Consider the following 27,691-nt stretch of genomic DNA (forward strand, 5'->3'; position numbering starts at 1 on the left):
GTGTGTTGCCTAACTGATGCCAGGATCAAGAATATTTCAGAGAAGTTGCAGAATGTTCTCAAAGGGTAGAGGGATTAGCAGGAGATTGTTGTACACATTGGAACTAACAACATAGGGAGGGATAAGAATGAAATTCTGAAGGGAGAAAACAGACAGTTAGGCAGGAAGTTAAAAAGGATGTCAAGGGTAGTAATATCTAGATTACTCCCAGTGTAACAAACTAATGGAGGTTGATGCTGAGGAGCTGTGCAGGGAGAAAGGTTCACATTTTTGGATTTTTGGAATCCCTTTTGGGATAGAAGTGAACTGCACAAGAAGGGCACATTGGACCTGAGTTCGAAAAGGACTAATATAGTGACAGGGAGGTTTGCTAGAACTGCTCGGGAGGATTAAAATAGTAAAGTAGCGTGTGGGACCCAGAGAAATAGTGAGAAAAGAGATCAATCTGACACTGGTACAGTTGAGAAAAGGAGTGAGTCAAACAGTCAGGGCAGGCAGGAACAGGGCAGAGAACAAAGTAGGACTGATAAATTAAACTGCATTTATTTCAACGCAAGAGGCCTGACAGAGAAGGCAAGTGAACTCAGGGCATAGTTAGGAACATGGGATTGGGTATCATGGTTCAGGGATGGACAGGACTGGTAGCTTAATGTTCCAGGATACAAATGCTACAGGAAGGATAGAAAGGGAGGCAAGACAGGAGGGGGACTGGCGTTTTTGATAAGGGATAGCATTATGGCTGTACTTAGGGAGAATATTCCTGGAAATACATCCAGGGAGGTTATTTGGGTGGAATTGAGAAATAAGAAAAGGATGAGCACCTGATTGAGATTATATTATAGACCCCCAATAGTCAGTGGGAAATTGAGAAATAAATTTGGAAGAAGATCTCAGTTATCTTTAAGAATAATAGGGTGGCAATGGATTTTAACTTGCCAAACATAAGCTGTGACTGCCATTGTGTTAAGGGTTTAGATGGAGAGGAATTTGTTAAGTGTTTGCAAGAACATTTTCTGATTCAATATGTGGATGTACCTAATCGAGAAGTTGCAAAACTTGACCTAATCTTGGGAAATAAGGCAGGGTATGTGACTGAGTTGCTTGTAGGGAAGCACTTTGGAGCCAGTGACCATAACCCTGTTAGATTTAAAATAATGATGGAAAAGGATAGACAGGATCTAAGAGTTAACGTTCTAAATTGGAGAATAACCAATTTTGACGGTATTTGGTAAGAATTTTCAAAAGTTGATTGGGGGCAAATGTTCACAGGTAAAAGGATGGCTGGAAAATGGGAAGCCTTCAAAATGAGACAGTAGTTTCCTGTTAGGGTGAAAGGCAAGGCTGGTAGGTATAGGAAATTCTGGATGGCTAGAGAAATTGAGGTTTTGGTTGATAAAAAGAAGGAAGCATATGTTAGGTACAGACAGGAGAGATCGAGTGAGTCCTATAAAGGCAGTAGGAATATAAGTAAGTGGGAAATCAGGAGGACAAAAAGAGGACATGAGATAGCTTTGGCTAATAGGATTAAGGAGAATCCAAAGGGAAGCTATAAATACATCAAGACCAAATGGGTAACTAGGGAGAGAATAGGCCCCACAAGATCTTCAAAGCAGCCTATGTGTGCAACCGTAGGAAATGAGGGAGAAACTGAATGAGTATTTTGCATTAGTGTTTACTGTGGTGAAGAGCCTGAAAGGTATAGAATGTGAACAAGTAGATAATGACACCTTGAAAAATGTCCATATTACAGGGGAGGAGGTGCCAGCTGTCTTAAAATATATAAAAGTGGATAAATCCCAAGGACCTGATCAGGTGTACCCTACAACTCTGTAGGAAGCTAGGGAAGTGATTGCTGATCCCCTTGCTAAAATATTTGTATCATCGATAGTCACAGGTGAGATGCCGGAAGACTGGAGGTTGGTTAATGTGGTGCCACTATTTAAGAAATGCTGTTAGGAAAAGCCAGGGAACTATGGACCAGTGAACCTGACATCAGTAGTGGATAAATGTTTGAATGCAATCCTGAGGGATAGGATTTACATGTATTTGGAAAAGCAAGATGGAGTAGGGATAGTCAACATGGCTTTGTGCGTGGGAAATTATGTCTCATGAACTTGATCAAGGTTTTTGAAGAAGTAAGGAAGAGGTTTGATGAGGGCAGAGTGTGGACATGATATATATGGCATTTGGTAATGTTCCTCATGGTAGACTGGTTAGCAAAGTTTGATCTCATGGAATACGGGGAGAACTATCCATTTGCATACAAAACTGGCTCCAAGGTAGGAGACTGCGGGTGGTGGTGGAGAGTTACTTTTCCGACTGGAGGCCTTTGACTAGGGTATGCCACAAGGATTGGTGCTGGGTCCACTGTTTTTCGTAATTTATGTAAATGATTTGGATGAGCATAAGAGGTATAGCTAGTAAGTTTGCATATGACACCAAAATTGGGGTGTGGTTGACAGAGAAGAAGGTTACCTCAGAGTATAATGGGATCTTGATCAGATGGGCCAATGGGCTGAGGAGTGGTAGATGAAGTTTAATTTACATAAATGTGAGGTGCTGCATTTTGGAAAGGCAAATCAAGCAGGAAATATACACTTAACGGTAAGGTCTTGGGGAGTGTTGCTGAACAAAGAGATCTTGGAGTGCAGGTTCATAGCTCCTTGAAAGTAGAATCACAGTTAGATAGGATAGTGAAGAAGGTGTTTGGTATGCTTTCCTTTATTGGTCAGAGTATTGAGTATGAGAGTTGGGAGGTCATGTTGCAGCCGTATTGGAAATTGGTTAGGCCACTTGTGGAATATTGTGTGCAATTCTGGTCTCCTTTTATAAGAAGGATGTTGTGAAACTTGAAAAGGGTACAGAAAAGATTTACAAGGATTTTGCCAGAGTTGGAGGATTTAAACTACAGGGAGAGGCTGAATAGGCTGGGAGCACCGCAGGCTGAGGGGTGACCTTATATAGGTTGATAAAATCATGAGGGACATGGATAGGGTAAATAGACAAAGTATGTTTTCCTGGGGTGAGTCCAGAACTAGAGGGTAAGGGAGAAAAATTTAAAAGGCATCTAAGAGGCGTCTATTTTCACGCAGAGGGTGGTGCATGTATAGAATGAGCTGCCTGGGAAGTGGCGGGGGCTAGTACAATTAGAGCATTTAAAATACCTCAGGATGGGTCATAGAGTCATAGAGATGTACAGCATGGAAACAAACCCTTCAGTCCAACCGGTCCATGCTGACCAAATATCCCAACCCAATCTAGTCCCACCTGCCAGCATCCGGCCCATATCCCCCCAAATCCTTTCTATTCATATACCCATCCAAATGCCTCTTAAATGTTGCAATTGTACCAGCCTCCACCACATCCTCTGGCAGCTCATTCCATACAAGTACCACCCTCTGCGTGAAAAGGTTGCCTCTTTTATATCTTTTATATCTCTTTTATATCTTTCCCCTCTCACCCTAAACCTGTTCTGGACTCGCCCCTCCCAGGGAAAAGACGTTGTCTATTTATCCTATCCATGCCCCTCATAATTTTGTAAACCTCTATAAGGTCACCCCTCAGCCTCTGACGCTCCAGGGAAAACAGCCTCAGCCTGTTCAGCCTCTCCCTGGCAACATCCTTGTATATCTTTTCTGAACCCTTTCAAGTATATGAATAGGAAGGGTTTAGATTGGGCTAAATGCTGAAACTGGGATTAAATTAGGTTAGGAGGGAGGAACCTTTGCAAGTCTGTGAGAGTGTTGTCCTGAGCTGGGGTAGGAGAAAGTGAGGACGGCAGATGCTGGAGATCAGAGCTGAAAATGTGTTGCTGGAAAAGTGCAGCAAGTCAGGCAGCATCCAAGGAGCAGGAGAATCGACGTTTCGGGCCAGAGCCCTTCTTCAGGAATGAGGAGACTGTGCCAAGCAGGCTAAGATAAAAGGTGGGGAGGAGGGACTTGGGGGAGAGGCGTTGGAAATGCAATAGGTGGAAGGAGGTCAAGGTGAGGGTGATAGGCCGGAGTGGGGGTGGGAGTGGAGAGGTCAGGAAGAAGATTGCAGTTTAGGAAGGTGGTGCGGAGTTCGAGGGTTGGGACTGAGACAAGGTGGGGGGAGGGGAATTGAGGAAACTGAAGAAATCTGAGTTCATCCCTTGTGGTTGGAGGGTTCCTAGGCGGAAGATGAGGCACTCTTCCTCCAGCCGTCTGATTGTTATGGTCTGGCGATGGAGGAGTCCAAGGACCTGCATGTTCTTGGTGGAGTGGGAGGGGGAGTTGTAGTGTTGAGCCACGGGGTGGTTGGGTTGGTTGGCACCCGATGTGGCCTCCCCTATATTGGTGAGACAGGCCGCCTACTTGCGGAACATTTCAGAGAACACCTCTGGGACACCTGGACCAACCAACTCCACACCCCATGGCTCAACACTTCAACTCCCCCTCCCACTCCACCAAGGACGTGCAGGTCCTTGGACTCCTCCATCGCCAGACTATAGCAACATGACGGCTGGATGAAGAGAGCCTCATCTTCCGCCTAGGAACCCTCTAACCACAAGGGATGAACTCAGATTTCTCCAGTTTCCTCATTTCCCCTCCCCCCACCTTGTCTCAGTCCCAACCCTCGAACTCAGCACCACCTTCCTAACCTGCAATCTTCTTCCTGACCTCTCCGCGCCCACCCCCACTCCCGCCTATCACCCTCACCTTAACTTCCTTCCACCTATCGCAATTCCAACACCCCTCCCCCAAGTCCCTCCTCCCTACCTTTTATCTTAGCCTGCTTGGCACACTTTTCTCATTCCTGAAGAAGGGCTCATGCCCAAAACGTCAATTCTCCTGCTCCTTGGATGCTGCCTGACCTGCTGCGCTTTTCCAGCAACACATTTTCAGCACTAAATTAGGTTAGGATATCTGGTCAGCATGGGCGAATTGGACCAAAGAGTCTGTTTCCATGCTCGACATCTCTATGACTTATGACTCTACGAATGGCCATCGATTTGAAATGTTAATCTTATTGCACTCTCCTTAGATGATCCTGCTAACAGGGCTACCAACCATTCTGGAAAAGCCAACAGGCATTGAAAGCAACCTAGAAATTTTAAAACAATAGAATTCCATTAATTGATTCCTAGCAACAAGAGTCTATTTTACTGATTGTGGTCAGAGGTAGCATTCCTCTGCAAGATGGCCTGGAATATATGTGCCACCATTGCACACATGTTCAGCCTGAACTTTCACTGCCTTTGCCTGCCTAGAAAATTCATAGCCACCAATCCAGTTCCAGCACAGCCTAGAAAGCTTTCATTGCTCCTGAAATCCTGACTGACAATCTTGTAAGGCCAAGTCTTTGGCTAAAAAGGGGCACTGCATCCTGCTTTGTTCCTGCCATTCCAAAACTCCAAATTGTTCAAATCCTTGGAATAACACATAGAATACATTTCACCTGAAAGAAATGATATCACCTTTGCTTCTGCTTCTCCTTTTGCATATCATTCCTTCTAGTTTATATTAAAATGTAATTGTTGGTTGCACAATGACTGGCACAATTTAGCACAATCTACGTACAATAATTGCTTTCAATGGGTCTGACATCCCTTGCATTGGGATAATGGATTATACAGGTCAATACAGTTCCTTGGGTTCAACATCTGAAAAGTTCTACATTGTTGATACAGCAGGACCTTTTCTTATTTTTTTTTCAGCATGCACAAATCTAAGTATTATTATGATCCGTGAGATAACAAATCCATCAGTTTTAGCACCAAATTGCATGGCTTTGCAAAGCAAAGATTTCAGACTGCAACCTTGGCCACATTCATTTTTGGTCAGAGCCAAGTAGACCTTATTCAGCAAGCTGCATCAGATGATTACTATCATCACCAGGCGGTATGAGTGAATTTTTAACAGGCCCACAAACTAGCATGTTCATTCTGTTGATTCAATGATAAAATAGGACCCCCAAGTAATGTAATCTCAAAGGCAAACTAAAGGTGATTCTGCAAGTTCTATGTCAATATAGGATGGCCAAATACATTTAGGTCACATGGGCTCAGGAAAAAAATACAAGAGATTGGTGCATGAATCTATATATTGGCATGATGTATATAATAAGAACATCAACCAGCTACTCAAATCGTGGGAAACATGTCAACTGCATCAACATCAACAATGACAGTATCGCTCCTTCCTCTTGAGATTCCTTACATGTCAAGGTGCAAGATCAAGATCTCTTTGAATATTATTCCCATATTCAAAGAAATAATTACATTTTTCGTCACTGACTACGTCACCAACTTCCCCTTTATGCAACAAATCAAAGATAGCTTTAGTGCAATGGTTTTGACATATTAAATGCCATATTTATTATATTTGATGTGGTTCAACAAATTGTGGTAGAAAAATGTGACGCTGGAAAAACACAGCAGGTCAGGCAGCAACCAAAGAGCAGGAGAATCAATGTTACAGGCATAAACCCTTCATCAGGATGCTGCCTGACCTGCTGTGCTTTTCCAGCGCCACAATGTTTGACTCTGATCTTCAACATTAGCAGTCCTCACTTTCTCCTAATCAACAAATTGTGCTTGACTAAAGTCCACAGTGCACTAATGTATCCTTCCAAGATGTGTAGGAAATGTGACTTTAAAAATATTATCTCTTCTCCTTTTCGCTCTCTGATGAAAGCCTGGCAAAATGCACTGTTTGTGCTGTAAAATCCATGATAGTCAAAAGTAAAGTGGCTTGCTAAGATTTTTAGTGGCTGTGCTAAACCTGCTTGCTACTTCTGCAATGAGTTTACTCTCAATAGCAGCTCTCATATTTGGAAGGCAGAGCGACTCAGTTTTTCTTACCCACACTCTCAGCTTCCAACCATATGTGTGTGATGAAAGAGAGAAGGGAATGGTATAAAGCATGATCAAAAAGCATCCAGGCAGTTTTTCCACTTGAACCAGGGCAGAATGTGAGAATTCAAGACTTTCGAACAAACACTTAGCTCAGTGGAAAGAGACTACAATTGTTTTGTGTAGCCTTCGCCATGTAATGCTGTAATGACAAATGGTTAAATTCTATGAATAAATAGGCAAACGTCTGAACAGCATGGAATCAACCATCAGTTACACAAGATCTATGACAAATCTACCGACACACCTATGACAAATGACATATATCCATTTGTGCTGCAAATGTGTTGCTGGTCAAAGCACAGCAGGCCAGGCAGCATCTCAGGAATAGAGAATTCGACGTTTCGAGCATAAGCCCTTCATCCATTTGTGAAGACACATATGGCAATGTAGAGCTACACGGCCAAGGCGTGAAATTTCCATTAGAGCATTGTCCAAATATGTAGAAATATTGTATCTATATGCGTTATTGTACTTGTTAACGGAAAAGGGTTCCAATTCTTAAACAAGAAAAGGTGCGGGATGTTATATAGATTTCAGATAGGAATGACGACAGTGATATAATATGACGTGCAACATCCAAGTACCGATTTCACCTTCAATCATTCTTTGTAAAAATGGAGTCAGTGTGTAATGCACAGTGTGTAAGACCAATAAGCACAGAACTCAGACTGTAGATGTCTGTGATAGCATAGCAATTTAAATCATTAGTATTGTCTTAACCAGAGGCCACTCTTCGTAACCTGTAACATGACTAACAAGTAAAACAGCACTTGTGCTTTATCATACTGACAGCGGGGCTTGACCCGTGAACCTGCAAAGTAACCTGGTAACACAGTTCTCATCCAGGAAAGCAAAAAAGCAGTTTATTGAAAACAAATTTGAAAGAGACAAGTCAAACGATATCTATTAGGAGAGAAAAATAATGTTGCTGAAGTTTAATTAGGAGTTGTCGACAATACTCGCGAAGTGCCTTCCAGCTGCTTCTGCATATATCAGATTTCCAGCCTCCAGATAGTTACATTTCCACAGCCCCGCCCCATCTGTGACGCATTAAACCAGCTGCTGCCTCCACGGAAGCTATGATGACGTCCGAGCTACCGCATGGACGTGACGGCACTCGACCAATCATCGCTCCCTATGTAAATACGGACCCGAGGGTCTTTCCAGATTGGCTGCCCCCGACCGGCCCGTTGTGACGTAATTGAGGGTGACAGTGGGTTTGAGGTCAGAGGGCGGAGCGGTTGCTGTGAGTAAACAGGTTGTGATGGGAGTGGGTGAATGTACCTGAACCTGGGTCCCGGGGCTAGGCCCACTGCATCTCCTGGGGAGTTGGGGAAAGCCCGGGCCTGTTGATGGCCTTCCTTCCCGGTCTGCGCTGCTGTCCAGGTCACTGCAGGAGAACTATTACAGCGGCGTGAAACAGTGTTGCGCAGTGTTAAGTCTCCAACGAAAGTATTGGAGTTGGGAAACCGGGTTGTTTGTGTTGGGGGTCACATGGCCCTCCAGGAAAATGTCTTGACTCGTGTTGACTGGTCCTGAGCCCAAAGCAAAGACTGTTTCCACTGAACTGAATCCTGTCTTATTTGATTCTCTTGCTCAGATGTGAGGCTCTTTAAGTTTTTAAACTGGGGTGTACGACGTTATCCTCAGTAATCGAATCGGTTTATGTTGAGCTGATTTGGCAGGTATTGATGGTCGGTAGTTCACACAAGTGTTAATAAAGAGCATTGAAGTTTTCAGCACTTTCAAGGATATTACCACAGGCTAGAGATTGAAAATAACTGTCTTATGTTTGTGTATTTTTGCTTCTAATATTCCATCTCCATTGATGAGCTGGGAGTTAGATTTCAAGGCTATGATATTGTGATAAGGTGGCTTATTTTCTTTGGTAACTCCAACTTGCAAGTTATTTCTTTGTTGTAATTGTGGCTAATGGATGTAGCTGGCTGCAGTTAGTAAATTACTTCTGTTCTACAGGTCAGTTTGGAGCAAATTATTTGTTTTGTGAATGTAGACCTCTGCTGTTAACCTTTTGACAAAGTAGGCCAAAAAAAAAGTTTGGCTTCTTGAAACGTGCAACGTTTGAGCACTTCAAATAGGTTGCAAGTTTAGGTTGGCTGGAGAGTTTACGACTGTAAGACCATAAGAATGAGGAACAGGAGTAGGCTGTTGGCCCCACGTGCCTGCCCTACCATTTAACAGGATCATAGCTGATCTGACGTCCTAATGTCCACTTTCCTGCCTTTCCATGTAACTCTTAGATTCTTGACTAATAAGGAAATTATCATATCTTGGCCTTAAATGTACACAAGGACTCTGTCTTCAGCTCTCTGGCAAGAAGATCCAAAGACATTTAACCCTCCAGATGAAATTCTTCCTCATGTCGGTCTTGAATTAGTACCCTTTTTATTCTGAGATTGTGTCTCCATTCCTAGACTCTCCCGTGAGGGGGAACAAGGTGACTCAGTGGTTAGCACTGCTGCCTCACCGCACCAGGGACCCGGGTTCAATTCCAGCCTCAGGCTATTGTCTGTGTGGAGTTTGCACATTCTCCCCCCACATCTGCGTGGGTTTCCTCTGGATGCTCTGGTTTCCTCCCACAGTCCAAAGATGTGTAGGTTAGGTGCATTAGTCAGGGGTAATATAAGGTAGGGGAATGGTTCTGGCTGGGTCACTCTTCAAAGGTCACTGTGGACTTGTTTGGCCAAATGACCTGTTTCACATTGTAGGGATTCGTCTATGATGATTTACCATATCAAACTCTGAAGAATTCTATATATTAATGAGATTACCTTTCAATCTTCTAAGTTAGCTGTAATTCCCCCTTCATGAAGCCATGCTGACTCTGCTTGATTTGATTATGAGCTTCCGAATGTGGTGTTATTACCCCCTTGCGGGGTATGAGTAGCATGGTCGCTCAGTAGTTAGCATTGCTATCTCTCAGTGCCTGGAACATGGGATTGATTCCAGCCCTGGGCAACTGTCTGTGGAGCTTGCAACCTTCTCCCAGGGTCTCTGTGGAATTCTGCCAGGTGCTCAGGTTTCCTTCCCACAGTCCAAGGATGTGCAGGTTAGGTGAATCGGCCATGCTACTTTGCCCATAGGGTACAGGGCTATGCAAGTGAGGTGGATTAACCATGGCAAATGCAGGGATAGGGTGATTCTAGGTGAGATGCTCTTTGGAGAGTCAGTGTGGACTCGATGGGACAAATAGCCTATTTCTGTGCTGTAAGGATTTTATGATCAATAATTGATTCCACCATTTTTTCAACAATAGTTTTGGGCGGCACGGTGGCACAGTGGTTAGCACTGCTGCCTCACAGCGCCTGTAGACCCGGGTTCAATTCCCGACTCAGGCGACTGACTGTGTGGAGTTTGCACGTTCTCCCCGTGTCTGCGTGGGTTTCCTCCGGGTGCTCCGGTTTCCTCCCACAGTCACAAAGATGTGCGGGTCAGGTGAATTGGCCAAGCTAAATTGCCCATAGTGTTAGGTAAGGGGTAAATGTAGGGGTATGGGTGGGTTGCGCTTCGGCGGGTCGGTGTGGACTTGTTGGGCCGAAGGGCCTGTTTCCACACTGTAAGTCTAATCTAAAAAAAATCTAAGTTATGAACCAAATCAGCTCATCGTTATCTGCTTTTAAATCGGGTTGTCACATTGACATTTTTCCAATTCCCTGTACTTCAGAACTTCTCCAGAATCCAAGGATTTCTGAAAAATTACAATTAATACAACTGCTGTCTCTGTTGCTTCTTTTAGGATTCTCAAATGCAAGCCAGTTATCTACTTTTAACCCATTAGTTTGTCTAATGCTATTTCTCTAGTGATGATGGAATATAATTCTACCAACATAATTATTTAGTATGAATGGAATGTTCAAAGTTTCTTTTATTGTCATCCTCACTTGTTTATTTTCTCAGTGTTCATATTTTCAGTACTCCTTTCCTGGATTCTGAATTTATTCCAGTCTTTCATGCTATCACTGACTTTTGCCCCGATATGCTTTATCTTTCAACTTCTGTACTGTTCTTAACTTCCTGAGTTAGCTGTGGTTGGTTTATCTTCGAATCTTTCCACCTGAGAGTCATGAAGTACCTCCTTTAAATGTATGTTGCTGCTTTCTTATCGTCTTTTCTGTTAATTTATCTACCCAGTTCACTTTTACTAATTCTATTCTCATTTCACTGTATTTAATTTGATTTAAATTAAACTGTTTTTTGACCCCAGTTTCTCTCACTTAACATGATAAACTTAATATTAAATTCTATGATCACTAATTCCGAGGGGATCTTTTACTTGGTCTCTTTTTAAATCTCCTCATCACCCATTACTAGATCAATAGATACCTTGCTTCTTAATTTGTTTCCAAGCAATATTGCTGTAAGAAACCATGCATTGTGCACCCTGAATTTGTTTGTGTAGTTACCTTTTCCAGCACAATTGACCCAATCAACATGAAGATTAAAGTCACCCACAATTATTGATCTATTCTTTTTGCATGCTCCTATTATTTGTTGATACACTCCCTTTCCTATAGCTTGCAATTGTTTGGGGTCTATACATCACTCCTACCAATGTCTTTCCCTTCCTGTTGTTTGTCTTCACCCAAATGGATCTACATCATCTGAGCTGAAATCATCTCTCTCAATTGTCCTCGTTTCATTTCTGAACAGTGCTACCCAACTACCTTTTCCTTCCCTCCCATCTCTTGGGAAGGTTAAATGTCCCTCAAATGTTAAGTTCTCAGTTTTGTTCTATTTGTATAACCATATTTCACAATGGCTTTGAGATTATATTCGTTCACCTCTTGAACTACCATATTACTTGAGGTCCTACCTTTCACAAGCCATTATACTTTACTTCAAAGTGGATGCTATATCTGTCATTAGCCATATTTAAAGAAGAGAAAGAAGAATGCTATCAGAGAGTAACTGATCATTCATCTTTTTTTCTGTTTGTGGTTCCAAACTGTTTACTGTGACTGTACATTTGCTTGCATAATTTAAAATTCTGTCACTTATTCAGTTCATTTTGAGTTTGGGAAGTTCTTAAACCATGAAATACGCTGTATAAATACAGATTGTTATCGAAGATTGTTATCCAATGGTTGCGATCTTATGCAACTCCTCATTGTTTCTAAAATGTGATTTTTCTACAATGCTTAGTGTTGGCTGTAATGAGATTACATCGCGAGCACCATTTTAAATGTTTGTGCTTTGGAAACAGTCTCCCCAATTCATGAATTGCATTACAGTGAACTTGTGTTATTGAAATGTGTTATAGCAGAACAATCTGAATGGATTTTTTTTTGGCTATTTGGAACTTTGCTGTTCTCAATCTGGGAATGACTTCCAAATAGTAATCTCGTTTTAAAATTTAAATCTAATATGCAACTGGCTAATTTACTTGTATTAACTGACCATGCTAATGTTGTTATTGTTCCTAGGTAGCTGAAAATGTGTTGCTGGAAAAGCGCAGCAGGTCAGGCAGCATCCAAGGAGCAGGAGAATCGACGTCTCGGGCATGAGCCCTTCTTCCTGAAGAAGGGCTCATGCCCGAAATGTCGATTCTCCTGCTCCTTGGATGCTGCCTGACCTGCTGTGCTTTTCCAGCAACACTTTCAGCTCTGATCTCCAGCATTTGCAGTCCTCACTTTTTCTCCTATTGTGCCTAGGTAGCCTGTATTAACATGCTGTGCCTTAGTGTAGGAATTGTTTCAATAAAGCTAAATTGATGAGTGCAGGATTCCTATTCTTCATTCCACTGGCATTCAGGAAGACTCCTTTTTAAAAAGTAAAGTGACAAAAATGTTGCATAATACATTTTATTTTTTAAAATAAAACTATTTTAAAATAACTGGGATGGATTACTAAGAGTAGCCTCATTTTTTTGGGGGGTTGGAGTAGCTTTAGGGTTTTGACGTTTTCCATTTGAAAGATTTAATGGATTACACAGTTTAACTGTGTTCCAGTTTGTTTGGGCAACCTGTCTGTGGAACAGGTGAGAGTGAGGTCTTAAATGAATATTTCTCATCTGTATTCACAGAGGAGAAAGACAATGTAGCTGGGGTAGTGAGGGTCTAGAACATATCAGTAAGGCTGTATTTGATGATGTAGCAGGTATGAAGGTACATAAATGCCCAGGGCCTGATAAAATTCTTCTGCTATAGAAGTAGGGGAGTAGATTGCCAGGCACCTAGTAAAGATATTTAATATTTCATTTGCCCGTGAAGTGCCAGGTGACTGGCGAATAGCTAATGAGGTTCCTCTTTTCAAAAGTGGTACAGTGGTGATAGGCCAGGTAATTACAGGCCAGTTAGTCTGATGTCAGTGGTAATCATGAGGAAAAAAATGAGGGATAGGGATAATCAACACTTGGAAAGGCAGGGATTGATCAGGGTGAGCAGTGTGGATTTGTTAGAGGGAGATCCTGTCTGACTAAATTTGAGTTTGTTATAAAAGTAGCGAAATATATTGGTGGTAATGCAGTTGGAGTGTTTTAAATGGACTTCACTAAGGTCTTTGACAAGGTCCAAATGGAAGGGTAGTCTAAAAGGTAAAAGCCCATGGGATCCCAGTTGGTAAACTGTATCCAAAATTGGCTTGGAAATAGGAGGTAAAGGGTGATGCTGGAGGGTTTTTATGATTGGAAGCCTGTGACCAGTAGTGTATCGCAGGGACTGTGGGACCCTTGCTGTTTATGCGTTGGATGTGAATTTAGAAGGTAAAATTTGTAAAGTAGCAGTGTTTTTGGAGGTGAGGAGGATGGTCTCAAGCTAAACTTTTGATCTTGATTAGCTGGTAAATTAGGCAGAGCAGCGGCAGATGGAATTATAATCCTGATGATAAGTGTGAGCATTTTGGTAGGTCCGGTAGGGAAGGATATACATAATGAAATTAGGTCCCGAGGAAGTACTCGGGAACAAGGGGACCTTGGTGTACAAGTCCATGGATCCCTGAAGGTGTCAGCACAGGTAGACAGTGATGAAGAAAGCATATGGAATGCTTGCCTTCATTAACTGGGGTGTAGAATATAGGAGTAAGGTACTACTTACCTTTTTAAATCCATGTTGACTGCCTAATTATTGTCAAAGCATCCTTTTATCGTGTTTAGAATTTTCCCAATGATTGACACTGGAGTATTGGGTTTGGTGGAAATCGGGTTACAGCATTATGAAACATTAGTTTGGTCACAGCTGGAATACTGTGTGCAGTTGTGGTCACCACATTATTGGAAGGACATGATTGTACTGGAGAGGTTACGGGGAGACTTACCAGGATTTTTGCCTGGGATGAAAAGTTTCAATTATGAGACTCAGGAAAAGCTGGGTTTGATTTTCCCTCGAATAAAGGATGTTGAGCAGGGATTTGATTGAGAAACACCCTTAAAATGCCAATATATGATGACAGTGGATCAAGTGCCAGGTAAATGGGATTGGGGTAGTTTGATGCTTGTTGGGTCAGCATAGACATGGTGGGCTGAAAGGTCTGTTTCTATGCTCTTATTCTGAACAGAGTTTATTCTACCATGCATTATTTATGGAATGTTTTGATAATTAAAAACCATCAAATGATTCATTTTGTTTTTAGCTGTTAAATGCACTTTATTAACATTCCTGATGTTTTTTTTAATTGCAGCAAATTAGTCGCCCAATTTGAAAAGGGGACAAAAGAAAATGTTGCAGTTGGCAGAGTTGGTGTACCTTCTAGTTTATTTGTGTACAGTATGGAATATGTTCATATCTTTCAGGTAAAATAAGCTTATATGCAGAGCCGAGTTTTGAGCTTGATTAGCCTTTTCAGTTGATGTAAAATGCTAAGCATACAGTATATTTTAAATTAAAACCTATTCAGAGCAATTTTTATGGTTGATTTTGGGTGATACTAAATACTCAATATGAAAAACCTCCCAAAAATAAATGAAACATCTCTGGACTAATGTCAATAAGGAACTGAAATGTATTAATTTTTTTTTTGAAAGGTAGTATTACAGGAATTGAAGGGACATAAAATAGATTGTTACCTGGACCTGATTATCCATGTCCCATAGGTGACTTTGGTAAAGGATGTGTTGGTGGTCAGCTTATAAAATTCTATAGCCTGGGGAATGATTCCAGCAGATTTGTGAGGTTGCAAATGTAACTAAATCCTTCAACAAAGGAAGGACAGAGAAAGCCGTTATTTACAAAAGGAAAAAGAGGACCAGTGTTTGGTCTTAGCTAGTCACACTATGACAATGATTTGGTTGTTAGAATTAAATGTACATCAAACTTTGTTTTAATTGGAACACTTGATAAACAGGCAAAAAATTGTATACCTAAAATCCGATGATCTACTGTGATGTCTGAGTGTTTATGCTGTAAATAAAGTAAAGTGATGCCTATACCACCCCCCCCCCCGATAATTTACTTACTGAATGGTTTTACATTCTTGCACCTAAAATCAATGTATTTACATAGATTTTTTGGGGGGCTATGTTGATGTCTCAAAGTTTCACTTGGTCAGGGTTTGCTGTGGTTATGCATACCTCTTGACTATCCAGAATATTTGATCACCTGGCATACTTTTGGTCCCATCGATGCTGCCTAATAAAAGGTGTGCTGTAATATTTCCAAGTTTACAGATGATAGGAGCTAGCTGAACATGCATGTTATGAAATAGATGCAAAGATGCTTCAAAGGAATATGGAGAGGTTAAGTGAGTGGGTAACATTGAGAGATGGAGTACCAGGTAGCAACATGAGAGATAGTAAAATATAGTGTCCAAATGGTGAAAGATTGGGAAGTGTTGAACTTCAAAGGGACTTGGATATCCTTGATCAGGCGGTACTGAGGATTAATGTGCAGGTACTGCAAGCAAGTCAAGAAAAATGGTATGTTGATCTTTATTACAAGAGGATTTTGAGGGTGGAAGTAACTAGGGCGGCACGGTGGTGCAGTGGTTAGCACTGTTGCCTCACAGCACCTGAGACCCGGGTTCAATTCCCAACTCAGGCGACTGACTGTGTGGAGCTTGCACATTCTCCCTGTTTTCTCTGGGTGCTCCGGTTTCCTCCCACAGGTGAATTGGCCATGCTAAATTGCTAGGTAAAGGGTAAATGTAGGGGTATGGGTGGGTTGTGCTTCGGTGGGTTGGTGTGGACTTGTTGGGCCGAAGGGCCTGTTTCCACACTGTATTCTAATATCTCACTGTAATTATATAGAGCTTTGAGATCACACTTACATATTGCGCACAACTATTCTCCTTGCCTACAGATTTATTTGTCATAGGAGTGTGAGGAAGAGTGACCAAGTTAATTCATGGGACAGAGGGATTATCTTATGAGGAAAGATTAAATAGGCTGGAGTTTTGGAAAATGAGGTAGCTTCATTCAAACATACAAAATTCTTAGAATGGTGATGAAGATATTTCCACTTGCTGCAGGGGATCTAGAGCTGAGAAGAATCTCTGAATAAGTGACTGCCCATTTAGGATTGAGAGGAATTTCTTCAGTAGAAGAGGGTGGTAAATCTTTGGAATTCTCTGAATTCTCATACAGCATTATGGAGCATAGCTGTTTGACTGAGATTGATGTTTTTTAATGTGAGGAAATCTATTGAGGGATTTGGGCTGCTGAAGAAAAAGTGTAAACTAGAAGATCGACCGATAAATGATGGAGTAGGCTTGAAGCAAGGAATAGTGTACTCCTATTTCATATGCTTTCACTAGACACACAGCCCTTTATTGCTCTGTGTCCTTGTAGGACATCTTCAGATAAATTTGAATTGGGCTTTTGCTAATTATAGTCCAATCTTTAGTGAGCCTGGCAATGGAAAGTGATGCATCATCCTCCGAATTGATGCAGCCTCTTGATTCTGCTGACTGTTAACATAGCTTGGGATGTTTTACTGTGTTCAAGATGCCACAGAAGTGGTTGTGGTGGTTGTTGTGGTGGTTTTTCACCCTCACCCTCACTTCTATAAATCAGAAAGCCATTGCCTGTGTCTATTATTAAATAACGGTATTATCCAGTTCATCTCAACTAAGGCAGAATCCTTTCTCTTGGGCTAGAAAAGGGAAATAGTCAAAACTTTGCTTAGTAATTTGTATTGGGTTAGCATGGAAAGATGACCTAAGTGTCAGCTATAAACAAGATGACTACAGTTCAAATCTTTCAATAAGTGTTGGCCTACTTACCTTTTTGGTGCAGTTTGTCACATGGATTTCTGGCCCAGAATCCTTCACAGCTGAAGCAGGTTACACAGGCTGTGCAAAGACTGCAACAGAATGGATCAGTCCTGAGACCATCCCCCTTTTTCAGCAAAACGTCATGTGTTTTAATAGTCCATTACGCTGTGAGGGTACTGAGTATATGTAGGTGTGACAGGCTGCTGAGGGAGTAGGGTGCATATGGGTGCCAGGTAAATTGGTGAGGGTTCGGGGTAAGTTGGGGCAGATTCGGGAAGGGTAGAATCAGACTTTTGTAATGTGGCAAATCTGCTAGGGTAGATTTGGATTAGATGGGATAATAAGGATTTGGTAAACTGTTTTTCTTGGAGAGGAGATTGAGAAGTTTACAAAGTCATAAGCGGTCTGGATGGAATGTTCCTGCTTGTAAAAGAATGGAGAATGAAAGGCTGCAGATTTTAAACATATTTGCTACATTTGCAATTCCATGTGGGGGGGAAAAACTTTGGTTCGGGAATGCACTGCCTTGAAGTGTGGTGGACGCAGTTTCAGTTGAGGCAATCAAGAAGGCATTGTTTCTATTTAAATAATCATCTAATGTGCAAGACTAATGGAGAAAGCAGGAGTATTTAGTTCATTTGGAAAGCTGTGTGGCCATAGTGCACCAAGTGGCCTCCAATGATTGTGATCCTTTTAGTATCTAGCAGAAGATGAATTTTGGAATTGATTTTATGACTATTATATATACCAATTTCAAAGGCCCTTTTAAAAAGTAAACAATAATTTTGTCTGAGCATAAGAATTTATTTTGTTCTACTAACTGCAAAGTATGTAGCCTGATTTAGAAAAGTGGAATAATGCATTTGGTCCTAATTTACCGACACAGGTTACTGATAATAAAATTCAGTTAAAATACTGAATAGAAACTTCAAAGACCATAGTGAGATTGCTGGCTCAAATTTTGAACTTTCCAACTGTTGCCATACAAACCTTTGAAATCTTTCAGCAAGCAAGATGCATAATCAATTCTTCATAATTGGTTGTTATCCTCTTTCAATATTTGTCACTAGTTCTAAATTGCATCACTTTTGGTCTATTACCAGTTTAAATTGCTCAAGTGTTGTGCATGATGAATTACTCGTGTCACTTTTATCAGAATATCTTGACTGCACAAAATTAAATATGAAAGAAAATGCAGTTTTAATTGGTCATAGAGATGTACAGCACAGAAACAGACTCATGGGTCCAACTAATCCTAATTGGTTTAATAATGTATACAATATTTACACCTTTGTATAATGCATTTATAAAGTTCATCTTAGTTAATTTTGTTTTTTTAATCTAAAATTGAGGAGTGCAGCGTAACAGCTTGTTTGTTTGTATAATTATAATTCAGTGAACTTGTTGTCTGTATCCTTCTAGAGCTTGTGATGCTGTGCCATTGCAATCAGAAAGGAATGCAAGTAAGTACTGAAATTATTAAGTTAACAAGTAGCAAAATTTACTGTAATTTTTGGAGAGAGCAAGGGGAAAAAAAAGGACAAGTCCTAACTGCCATTGAAACCAGTATAATGCAAGCATATAATGTTTTGACGACAAAAAATGTGTGTCAAATATGCATCCCTATTGATAGACATGTTATTAGTGAATTTTGAGAAGATTTGTAGCTCAGGTTTAGGTTTGCTGGCTGAGCTAGAAGGTTTTGTTTTCAGACATTTCATCACCATATGCGGTAACATCTGCAATGAGTCTCCGGATGAAGCACTGTGTTTGGATTTCCTTTGGTTGATGGTGTAATTTCCTGTTCTTTTTCTCAGGGGTTGGTAAATGGGATCTAAGTCAATGTGTTTGTGGATAGACTTCCAGTTGGAATGCCATGCTTCTAGGAATTTTCGTGCATGTCTCTGTTTGGCTTGTCCTCTGATGGATGTGTTGTTCCAGTCGAAATGGTGTCCTTCCTCATCCGTATGTAAGGATATTAGTGAGAGTGGGTCATATCTTTTTGTGGCTAGTTGTTCATGTATCCCGGTGGCTAGTTTTCTACCTGTTTGTCCAATGTAGTGTTTGTTACAGTTTTTGCAAGGTATTTTCTAGATGACATTCGTTTTGCTTGCTGTCTGTATAGGGTCTTTCAAGTTCATTAGCTATTGTTTTAGTGTGTTGGTGGGTTTGTGGGCTACCATGATGCCCAGGGGTTTGAGTTGTCTGGCAGTCATTTCTGAGATGCCTTTCACATAGTGGAGAATGGCTAGGGTTTCTGGACAAGTTTTGCCATCTTGTATGGGTTTGTTGCTGAGAAATTGGCGGACTGTGTTCATTGGATACCCATTCTTTTTTTAAAAACAGTGTATAGGTGATTTTTCTGTGTTGGCTCGTTGAAATAATGTTCTGATGCAGCTTCGTTTGTGGGTGTTGGGATGGCTGCTTCTGTAGTTTAATATTTGGTCCATATGTGTTTATTTTCCTGTCAATGCTGGTTTGAAGTTTTCCATTGACTGTTCACTCTACTGCGATATCTAGGAACGGCAGTTTGTTGTTTTTCTCCTCTTTAGTGAGTTTTATGCCAGTAAGGGTATTACTGATTGTCTTGAAAGTTTCCTTTAATTGGTTTTGTTTAGTAATGACAAAGGTGTCAACTATGTAGCGGACCCAAAGTTTGGGTTGGATGGTTGGCAGAGCTGTTTGTTCTAGACATTAGACAGTGACAAATACAGAAAATGAAAAAACTAGACCTACTAAAGAAACTAGACAAATTTACGCCAAATAACAACACTGACAGCACAGAAGCATGGATAAAAACTTATCTGACCGACCCTTAACAGACACTGAAAAAGCCGTGTTAGTAAGAGGATTAAATTACAACTTGCAGGATGCGAACAAGGAAGATTTCTGAGCAGCGTTAGAAACAATACTGAAAGACAACCAACTCTGGAAACCCAGCAAACCATCAGATAGACAGTGACACCAACATTAAGCAGGAAAAAGGAAGGAAGGAAACACACTCAATACATAAGAAAGGAAAACACTAGAAAGATTTTTAAAAAAATAACGTTTTTATTCTATCTGCAGACAAAGGATGCTTGACAGTTATTTTAAATCAAAGAGACTACATTGAGAAAATGAATGCACTACTTGCAGATACCAACACTTATCAACAAGTGATGATAGACCTGACCCCACACTAGAGAAGCGAATCACAGCCTTACTCAAAAAAACCTCAGCAATCTGGAGAAATAAATAAGACCAACTTCAAAAAAAAAGAAACCAGATGGATCTAACACACTATGCTTCTACGGATTACTCAAAATTCACAAACCAGGAGCCACGCTCACACCCATAGTCTCGCTACCTGGAACACCAACTTACTGATTGACTAAGAATCTATACCAAAGACTAAAATACTTAGGTGGAGTGGTGTGAGTCTTCTACTAAGAATTCCTGAAGACCATCAAAGACACCCAAGATGAGGATGAAATAATTGTCGTCTTTGATGTAACTGCCCTGTTCATATCCATCAACATCAACCTAGCAAAGGAAACACGGACTACACTATTAGAAGACCCAAAGACAACATACACCAAACACCATTGATCACCAAGGTCAATATCGTCAAGCTAGTGGACCTATGCCTTACCACCCACTTCACCTTCAACAACAAAACCTACAGACAAACCAAAGGAACCCTATGGGATCTCCGATATCAGGGTTCTTAGCATAGGCAGTAATGCAGAGACTTGAGCAAACAGCTCTGCCAACCATCCTACTCAAATTTTGGGTTCACGACATGGATGACACCTTTGTCATCACTAAACGAAACAAATTAGAGGAGACCTTCAAGACAATCAATAATACCCTTACTGGCATAACATTCACGAAAGAGGAGGAAAACAAAACAAACTGCCGTTCCTAGATGTCTCAGAGCGAACAGCCAATGGGAAACTTCAAACCAGCATCGACAGGAAAACAACACATACGGACCAAATATTAAACTACAGAAGCAATCATCCCAACACCCCCAAACTAAGCTGCATTAAAACATTTCACCGAGCCGTCACACACTGCAGCACAGAGGAAAATCACTTATGCAGTGTATTCAAAAAGAACGGGTACCCAATGAACACAGTCTGCTGATATCTCAGCAACTAACCCAAACAAGCAAACAAACATGTCCAGAAGCCCTAGCCATTCTCCCTTACGTCAAAGACATCTCAGAAATGACTGCCAGACTGCTCTGACCCCTTGGCATGATGGTAGCCCACAAACCCACCAACACACAAAAACAGCAGCTAATAAACTTGATAGACCCTGTATAGACAACAAGAACAGTTAATGTTGTCTACAAAATACCATGCAAGAACTGTATCAAACACTACATTGGATAAACAGGCAGAAAACTAGCCACCAAGGAACATTAAAATCAACTAGCCACAAAAAGACTACTATCCTTACTTACAGATGAGGAAGGACACCACTTCGACTGGGACGACACATCCATCAGAGGACAAGCCAAAACTACACGCACGAGAATTCCTGGAAGCATAGCATTTCAACCAGAACTCTATCAACAAACTTGACTTGGATCCCATTTAGCACCACCTGAGAAAAAGGACAATAAATGACATTACAGGAAATGACATCATACAACCCAAGGAAATGCAAACACATAAATAGAAAGTGAGCTATACCACTAGTGCTTTATCTGGAGACTCACTGAAGATGTTACCTCATATGGTGATGAAACGTCTGACAACAAACCTTCCAACTCAGCAAGCAAACTTATATCCATGTTTTATTATGTTTTCTTTCTTGAGAATGTTGGCAAGGACAACACTGAATATCGATTCCTAGTTGCTCTTGGTGGTGGTGAGCCAACAGTTGAAAAATGCTGAAGTTTGTGTTGAGAAGATATTCCTGTAGGGTAGCTCGATTAATTAAGTTGAGAATTTTAATTTAGCAATGATGCAGCAATTTTTATATATTTCTTCATCAATAAAAATGTTGATGTAATTTGCCTCCAATGAAGAAAATATATGAAGGTGCTTCAAAGGGACATTATAAACGAATAAAGCACTAATAGACCTGGACATTTACAGCGCAGGTCCATTTGGCCTGTGATATTTGCACTAGGCAACAAAGTTCTGATCCACTAATCCTGTTTTTCCAGCTTTGTCCTATTTGTCTTGGATCAAATTTAGCTATCTATCTAAATATTGCTTAAATGTTGTGAAAATTTCTGACTCAACTGCACTTTCAGGCAGTGAGTTCCAGACTCTGACCACCATCTGAGTGGAAAAAAAAATGTCCTCCACTCTCCATTTCACTTTCTACCTTTTGCCATAAATCTACATCCCTGGTTATTGACCCCTGTACTAGTGGAAAAAGTGCCATCTTATTTATCCTATTAATGCTCCTCATCTTATCAATCTATATCAGGTTCCTTTTCAGCCTTTTTCTACTCCAAGGCAAACAAGGTCAGCCTATCCAATCTTTCCACCTTGCTCAGACACTCCAGCCTGGGCAGAATCCTGGTAAACCTTCCCTGTATCCCCTCTACTGCAATCACATCACATTCTTCTGTAATGTGACCAGAATTGCATGCAATACTCCAGTTGTGATCTAAGCAGCATTTTCTATACACTTCCAATATGAACTCCTTGCTCTTGTATTCTATGCCTTGGCTAACAAAGGCAAGTATCCCCTACACCTTTTTAAACACTTTACCTACCTGCCCTGTTACCTTCTGGGATCAGTGGACATGTACTCAAGTCCTACTGGCCTCCAATGTTTTCCAGTGTCCTATTATTCATATAATCAGTCCCTTACAATTAGATTAGATTAGACTTACAGTGTGGAAACAGGCCCTTCGGCCCAACAAGTCCACACCGACCCGCCGAAGCGCAACCCACCCATACCCCTACATTTACCCCTTACCTAACACTATGGGCAATTTAGCTTGGCCAATTCACCTGACCCGCACATCTTTGGACTGTGGGAGGAAACCGGAGCACCCGGAGGAAACCCACGCAGACACGGGGAGAACGTGCAAACTCCACACAGTCAGTCGCCTGAGGCGGGAATTGAACCCGGGTCTACAGGCGCTGTGAGGCAGCAGTGCTAACCACTGTGTGCCACCGTGCCGCCCACAAATTCTTTTGTTTAACTTCCCCAGCACTGAAGTTAGACTGACTTAAATTTGAAAATTTCTGCTGTGGCCCTGATATCTCCTCCCTCAACAGCCTGGGATACCTCTCATTTGGGCCTGCTGTTTTATCCATTTTTAAGGCTGATAAGTACAATAGTACTTTGTGTTCATTTTTTTCTGATATCTCATGGTCTCTGCCCTGATGTCTTTACTTGTGTCTTTTTTTCATTGTGAAGACTTCCTCAAAGTCTAAATTGAGATCCGTGCCCATGACTTCTCCACTGATTAACTCTAACTCTATGGTACCTAAAGGACTCTAGCGTTTCCCTAGTTCTCTTGCTCTATATCTGTTTGGAAAAACCTCTTTTTTGGATTTCCATTTTTTTTTCATGCTTTTTCATCTTTTGCTTTCCTAATTTCAAATTTAAGTTTCACCCCTCTGCATTCTTATGCTGCTCCAGGGACTCTATTAACCCCCCTAGTAGCCGGCATAAACTCCTTTGTTTCTGCTAGTGATCACCTGTGAGTCTTTGACATCTAGGATTCTCTTGCGTTAGTTCCATCTTTTGTCTTTAGGTATAAATATATTTAACCTGTAGAACATAAAACAGTACAGCACAGGAATGGGCCCTTTTGTCTCACTATGTTGTGCAGAACATGATGCCAAGTTAAACTAAAACTTGCCCCTCCCATCTCCCTTGAACTTCGCCCTCTACCTTAAATACACAACCTCTAGTATCACACATTGTGGGGACAAAGATACTGACTATCAATCCTATCTGTGCATCTCATAATTTTATAAACTTCTGTCAGGTCTGCCCTTAGTCTCTGCTGCTCCAGAAAAAACCAATTTGTCCAGCCTCTCCTGTATAACTCATACCCTCTTATCGAGTCAGCATCCTGGTAAACCTCTTCTGCACCCTCTCCAAAGCCTCCACATCCAGTAGTATGGTGACCAGAATTGAACACATTACTCTGTGTGCCTAACTAAAGTCTTTATAAAACTGCAACATCACTTCCTGATTCTTGTACTCAGTGCCAATACCAATAAAGGCAAACATGCCATATGCCTTCTTTACCACCCTATCTACTTGTAGGCCATTTTTAGGAGCTATGGACTAGGACCCCAAGTTCCATTTGTACATCCATGCTGTTCAGTGTTGTACCATTAACTGTATATATTTTCTTTAACATTTGATCTCAAAGTGCAGCACCTCACACTTATCTAGAATAAACTCCATCTGCCATTTCTTTGCCCATATCTACAACTGATCTATATCCCACTGTATCCTTTGACAACTTTCTACACTATCCACAACAGCACTGATCTTTGTGTGGACTGCAAACTTACTAACCCACCCATCTATGTTTTCATCCAAGTCATTGATAAATAAAACCAACTGCAGAGGTCCAAGTTTGGATCCCTGTGAAACACCTCTAGTCACTGACCTCCAGCCACTAAAACACCCTCCTCCACCTCCGCCTCTCTTTTCCCCCACCCCCCCCCCCCCAACCCCACTACCCTCTGTCTCCCATCAGCATGCCGATTCTGAATTGAAACTGCCAAGTCACCGAGGATCCCATGTATCTTGAACTTCTGGGTGGGCCTACAAAGAGGAACCTTGTTGAAAGCCTTACTAAAACCATGAAAACCACATCCACTGCTTCACCCTTGTCACCTCCTCAAAAATATCAATCAAGATGGTAAGACATGAGCTACCCTGCAAAAAGCCATGCTGACTGTCCCTAATTGGGCCATGTTTATCCAAATGTGCATTAATCCCATTCTTAGGAATCATCTCCAGTAGATTCCCAACTGACAATATGAGACTCACTGGTCTATAATTTCCTGGATTATCCCTATTTCTGTTCTTGAACAGGCATACTTTAGCATTTCCTCCTCAAATGTTTTGGATGACAACCTGCAAATGCAGTGTTCTTGTGAACTTGGTGCTCTTAATAGAGCTTTTGGAGACGTCTTGACAAACTGTTGCAGTGCATGCTGTAGATGATTTGAATTGCAACCATAGTCTCTCCAGCAATTTCACATTGTATTTTCACATGTGCTGCTTTATCCTGGATGGTGTCCTTTTTTAAATAACATTTGAAGGCAAATAAGTGCAGCTCCAATGACATTATAACAGACTGACATCACACTCTGATCTATGCCTTTTAAAAGTCAGGAATTCACCACTTGGAAAGATGAACAACAAATATAAGGGAGCAAAGTAACCTGAACTTCCAGCCAAGTTGCCAAACTTGTACATTTTTGATCAAAATCCTGGAACTTCTTACTAAATGCATTGTGGGAGAACTTTCACCACAGACTTAAGTAAATGCCCTTGATCATCTTGTAGGCTGTTGGAAATGGGTAATAAATACTGGCCTTAGCATTGGTACTCACATCTTTAAACTTTTTAAGGTTTGCTTTTTTGAATGTATTGATCTTTATGATTGAGGTTTTGACTGGTGAAATAATTCAAGATCATGTGCTTTTTGATGTACAACAGCATGTCAAAACAATTGCACCTGAAATAAATAGAACTTTAATGATATGGTTTGGATTTAATATTAAAATACTAATGTGGACTGATCAATTATGTTAGCTGATATTTTTTTGAAAAAATATAATTCACTTACTCTGATCTTGATCACAAGAAATTACAGTGGAATAATGTAGATTTTCTCCCAAATTGAGGGCATGCTTATCTGCAAGCTTTTTTAAAAAAAAGCACTTTGTTTCCAGACTACATATTTGAAAATGTTAAAAAAGCACTTCAAAAACCATAGCGCTCCGTATAAAGGTTGCTTTGTGGAATAGTGTTGCCTCCAAACTTTAGATCCTTTTTTGACCATGTCCAGTGATTAAATGAGTTTTCTTCAAAATACAACAGTTCTAATTGCACAGGGCAAACAGAAGCAAGGACAAGGATTTCTCAGGCAGTTTGCAGTCTGCCTTAATTTTGAGATGCAATAAGAAGGCAAGTCACCTACAGCCACTTCATGTAGAAATCTCACGTTCATCTGAACAACTGAAGTTGTTTCTCTTTTCTACATGGGAATCAGTAAACATTTTTTTAAAAATCCAAGCATGAAGATAAGAGACACTGTGAAAAAGTATGATTCTGAGCTATAAACTGGTCATTTGAGATGATTGGACATAAAGGAGCAATTGTGAATGATCCTTAAGTGTTTAATGCTAATGTATACCGTGCGATAATAAAAATGTGCTATTTAGCTTGTAGGCTACAAATCTGTTGATTTTCTATTCCTAAAAGGCAAGACTGGAGTTATTTTGTTCAAAAGCCATTTATTCATCCTGAGTCATGCATCTATTGATGAAAGAAAATGTTCTTTACTATCAGTTCATTGGAGTCCTATGCTAGTCATTTGTGGATGAACAATCTAAATTCAGTTGTTATATTTTCCTGCTCCTTCTGGAAAAAAGTACTTGATGTCTGCTTTGTGCCTTATTCCAATATTCTCCAGGCACTAGATACCTGACATTGGAAATCACAGATACAGATAGTTCAATATCTTAAAATGTAGCTGTGCTGGTTCACTTGGTATTTTGTACCAATGAACTGGCCCAAAACAGCATGTTTACTTTGTAGAATTTTATAATATAACTGTGATTATTTTTTTAAAAATCAAAATTCATTTTGAGGGGGGAGAAATGGCTCGTAAAAGTAATATGATGTTGTAAGGCTTGATTTATTAATTTTACATTTTTTAAAATTTATGATTAAACAGCAAGTATTTCGCAATCAAGGCCTTGCTGGGAAAAAGAAGAATTCAGCATTATAAAAGAATGCACTGCATGTCGTGATTATGAAAAGGTACTGTGTGCATGTAATTATAGAGTTTATTTTAAAAGTTGCAAAATTGTTAAGTTATAGAGTCATACATATGTATAGCATGGAAACAGACACTTGGGTCCAACTCAGCATGCTGATCAGATATCCAGTTAAATCTAGTCCCAATTGCCAACACGTGGCGCACATCCCTCTTAAACCCTTTCTAATCATAAACCTATCCAGATGCCTTTTAAATGTTGTAATTGTACTAGCGTCCTCCACTTCGTCTGGTGGCTCATTCTTAATGCACTGCCTCTGTGGAAAAGGTTGCCATTGACCTCCCTTTTTATATCTTTCCCCTCTCACATTAAGCCTGTGTCTTTTTAGTTTTTGACTCTTTCCCCTTTATTGGTCAGTGAATGGAGTATAGGAGTTGGTTTATGTTGAGGGCTGTACAGGACCATTGCAATAGTACATGCACTATGGTCTCTCAGCTGAAAGAAAGATGTTGTGAAACTCGAAAGGGTTCAGAAAAGATTTACAAGGATTTTGCCCAGGGTTGGCTGTATAGGCTGGGGCTGTTTTCCCTTGAGCATCGGAGGCTGAGGGGTGACCTTAGAAAATTATAAAATCAAGAGCAGGGAAAGAGTAAATAGCCTAAGTCTTTTCCCCAGGATGGGGAGTCCAAATTTAGAAGGAATAGATTTAAGG

The 27,691-nt window shown here is 40.8% G+C and overlaps 1 protein-coding gene across 5 annotated transcripts in view; it reads left to right on the forward strand.

Annotated features, from left to right (window-relative positions):
* Nucleotides 1–8,036: 8,036 nt before the first annotated feature.
* Nucleotides 8,037–27,691, forward strand: part of LOC132827999 (protein JTB-like) — a 35,199-nt gene continuing 15,544 nt past the window's right edge. The window contains exons 1-4 of one of the 5 annotated variants that reach the window (XM_060844873.1): nucleotides 8,037–8,123; nucleotides 14,513–14,624; nucleotides 18,464–18,504; nucleotides 26,937–27,022. In XM_060844873.1, coding sequence (XP_060700856.1) covers nucleotides 14,551–14,624; nucleotides 18,464–18,504; nucleotides 26,937–27,022 — 201 coding nt within the window. In that variant the 5' untranslated portion in view covers nucleotides 8,037–8,123; nucleotides 14,513–14,550. The other 4 variants (XM_060844893.1, XM_060844856.1, XM_060844865.1 and 1 more) reach the window with 4 other exon arrangements.

This window comes from Hemiscyllium ocellatum, chromosome 2 (assembly GCF_020745735.1).
Source record: "Hemiscyllium ocellatum isolate sHemOce1 chromosome 2, sHemOce1.pat.X.cur, whole genome shotgun sequence".
Classification (NCBI taxonomy): Eukaryota; Metazoa; Chordata; class Chondrichthyes; order Orectolobiformes; family Hemiscylliidae; genus Hemiscyllium; species Hemiscyllium ocellatum.